Source organism: Sinocyclocheilus anshuiensis, unplaced genomic scaffold (assembly GCF_001515605.1).
Source record: "Sinocyclocheilus anshuiensis isolate Anshui unplaced genomic scaffold, SAMN03320099.WGS_v1.1 scaffold454, whole genome shotgun sequence".
Lineage (NCBI taxonomy): Eukaryota > Metazoa > Chordata > Actinopteri > Cypriniformes > Cyprinidae > Sinocyclocheilus > Sinocyclocheilus anshuiensis.
Genome location: NW_015548217.1, coordinates 2,677,977 through 2,680,531, shown reverse-complemented (window position 1 = coordinate 2,680,531; position 2,555 = coordinate 2,677,977). Strand labels below are relative to the sequence as shown.

At 36.4% G+C, this 2,555-nt stretch overlaps 1 protein-coding gene across 8 annotated transcripts in view; it reads left to right on the top strand.

Annotated features, from left to right (window-relative positions):
• LOC107654024 (microtubule-associated protein tau-like) overlaps positions 1–2,555 on the top strand; it is a 34,665-nt gene extending 32,110 nt beyond the window's left edge. For 7 of the 8 annotated variants that reach the window (XM_016440911.1, XM_016440907.1, XM_016440912.1 and 4 more), the window contains one exon: positions 802–2,555. In XM_016440911.1, the coding sequence (XP_016296397.1) occupies positions 802–999 (198 nt within the window). In that variant the 3' untranslated portion in view covers positions 1,000–2,555. The remainder of the gene's footprint in view (positions 1–801) is intronic. The other variant, XM_016440908.1, reaches the window with a different exon arrangement.

Here is a 2,555-nt window from a genome sequence, read left to right as displayed (position 1 = left end):
GGTTTTGTGGTCCAGGGTCACAAATAAGCATTTAAAAGCAAAATAGGCCAAATTCTCAAAATTGAACTGTGTATGAAACAAAATGGTTTTGCCTGTAGTGTCTTGCCTTTAAAAAAAAAACAATATTAAATTAAATCAATAAATAAATGGCAACAACAACAATAATAATAATCATCATCATCATTTGATAAATCCATTTGCAAATAAGAAATCACTTAAAAAATTGTGTAAGTTGGCAGATGAACAAAGACAAAATGTTTCATATGAATGAATTCAAAATAAATTGCACAAGTATCTTGTGAAATGCGTCTTGGGTGCCATCTACTGGCATAGAGTGATGTGAAATCATTATTACAAAAAAGCAACTGACAAAAATAATCACCTTGTTAAAAACAAAAAAGTTCTTGATATTTCATTTATTCTTATGATTTTTTTTTCTCTGCTCCTTTGTCCCTTTTAATGCCATCTTATGCCTTTTTTATTATTTGATTAATTTTTTATTCATTGATCATTTAAGCATATCATTATTCAGCATTTTGAGGGTACTCGATACATATTCTGGCTCTTAAATCAAATATACTCATCTAGAATTATTCCGTATTAGAAACTCAAATACTCCTAGGAAATAGTTTATGGAAATAGCACCATTACATTAGATATTCAGTCCAGAATTAGGTTTGGATCTCCACCCAAGAATCTCAGGCCTGCTCTGAGCCAACATAAACCAACGCTGGACGCTCTCCATTTCACCTCAGAGGTTTCATTTGCGGTCATTCGTTCATATATATTTACTTTTCCCAGATTGAGTCGCACAAACTGATGTTCCGTGAGCAGGCCAAAGCACGAACCGACCATGGCGCAGAAATCGTGTCTCTTGAGGAGTCGCCACATGGCCTGAGCACCGTCTCCTCTTCTGGCAGCATCAACATGGCAGACCCGCCCCAGCTTTCCACCCTCGCTGACCAGGTGTCTGCATCGCTGGCCAAGCAGGGCTTGTGATTGGACCATACCGCCACCAAACCACGCCCCCCCAACCCCATCCCTTCCCATTCTCTTCCGCATAACCTGATGGTATTCTAACCTCTCTCTGAAAGTCATTTTGTGGCCCAGAAAACAACGCCAAGTAACTTTTGGCAGTCACTGTTCGATTTTGTAATACTTAAGATTTGTTATAGGCCAATGAAGCTGTTTGAACTGTGAATTATGTATGAATTTGCCTCATCCTTCACTTTAAGGCAGTGCCCACGGTGGAAATTTTTAATTTTAACAATTGGAAATTTCCTCCGACCGCCCTCCCTTGACTATATTTAGTAGCACAAAATTACATTTATGTATTTGTATGGCTTTGTTGACCATTATATATTTCCTTACGCATGCCATTTTTTGGTTACTACTGGATTTAGGCCAGTTCATACAGAACCCATTTTCACTTTCAGAGAGGATTGTTCTCATTTTTAAATCAGGCTAAAATTAGATTGAGATTATGAATAAGTCGCTTAGCAGTGCTTAAAATGAAAATTAGAGCATCGTATCTTGACTTTGAGAAAGAAAGAAACTTAAAGCCCCACAGTTTGTGTTTGAAATGATTTGCAAGGCTTATGTGAAGAAAGACAGGTGCATAGCAGCTTTGTGTAGATAGCTGAAAGCTGTTTAGTTCTTTTCAATCTCTCGTATGTGCTGTCGATCAGAGATTATACTTCACGTCTAAAATGAGGAAACGTCTCTTACAGTATTATTCTGTGGATGACTATGGGATGTTTATAAAATGAAAACAATTTTTTGTGGGCAGGCTTAAATTATTGGTTTGAATTATGTCAGTGCTTCATTGAAAACGCCTCTCTATTGTTTGTTTGCTTGTTCTCTAACAGAACATTTCAACTTCCATTTATATTTTTTAACATAAACATAAAATTGTAGCCATGTGTTTTAACCAAGATGGACATGTCTGCTGTTTTGGACAGTTTGATTGGTAACATTTTACAATGAGGTTCAGGTTGTTGGCATTAGGTATCATGAAATAACAATGAACTATACTTTTACAGCATTTATTAATCTCGATAAATGTTCATTTCTGCATATACTAATGCATTTGAACATTTATTTACTAACAACGAACAACAGGAAATAAGTTGACCTGGAATAAAAATTGCTGTAAAAATTGCTCTTTTTGTTTGATTCAACTTGCATTGACTAACGTTATCGTAAAGTGTTATTGTTTTATTAATAACAGGTTGCATGTGAGAAATCTGAACGCTATTTGAAATATCTTGTGGAAAAACAACCTATGCACCTGTAAACTTCCTCCATAATACTGCCAACAGTTCCTCTCATTTCTCGCTACGACATCCAGCTCTAGCTGAGAAATCATTTATGAGATGAATTGCCAAACTGTTCTTCTTCAGGCACGCACTGTATTATAAATTTTCTGGCGACATGAACTATATCAAGTATTGTATTCTTCACGGAAAGCGTCGCTCGAGCACAAGCATGCCGTTCAACTTCGATCTGTCACATGTGACCACATCATCCGCTTCCACTTTATAGCTGTAAAATGT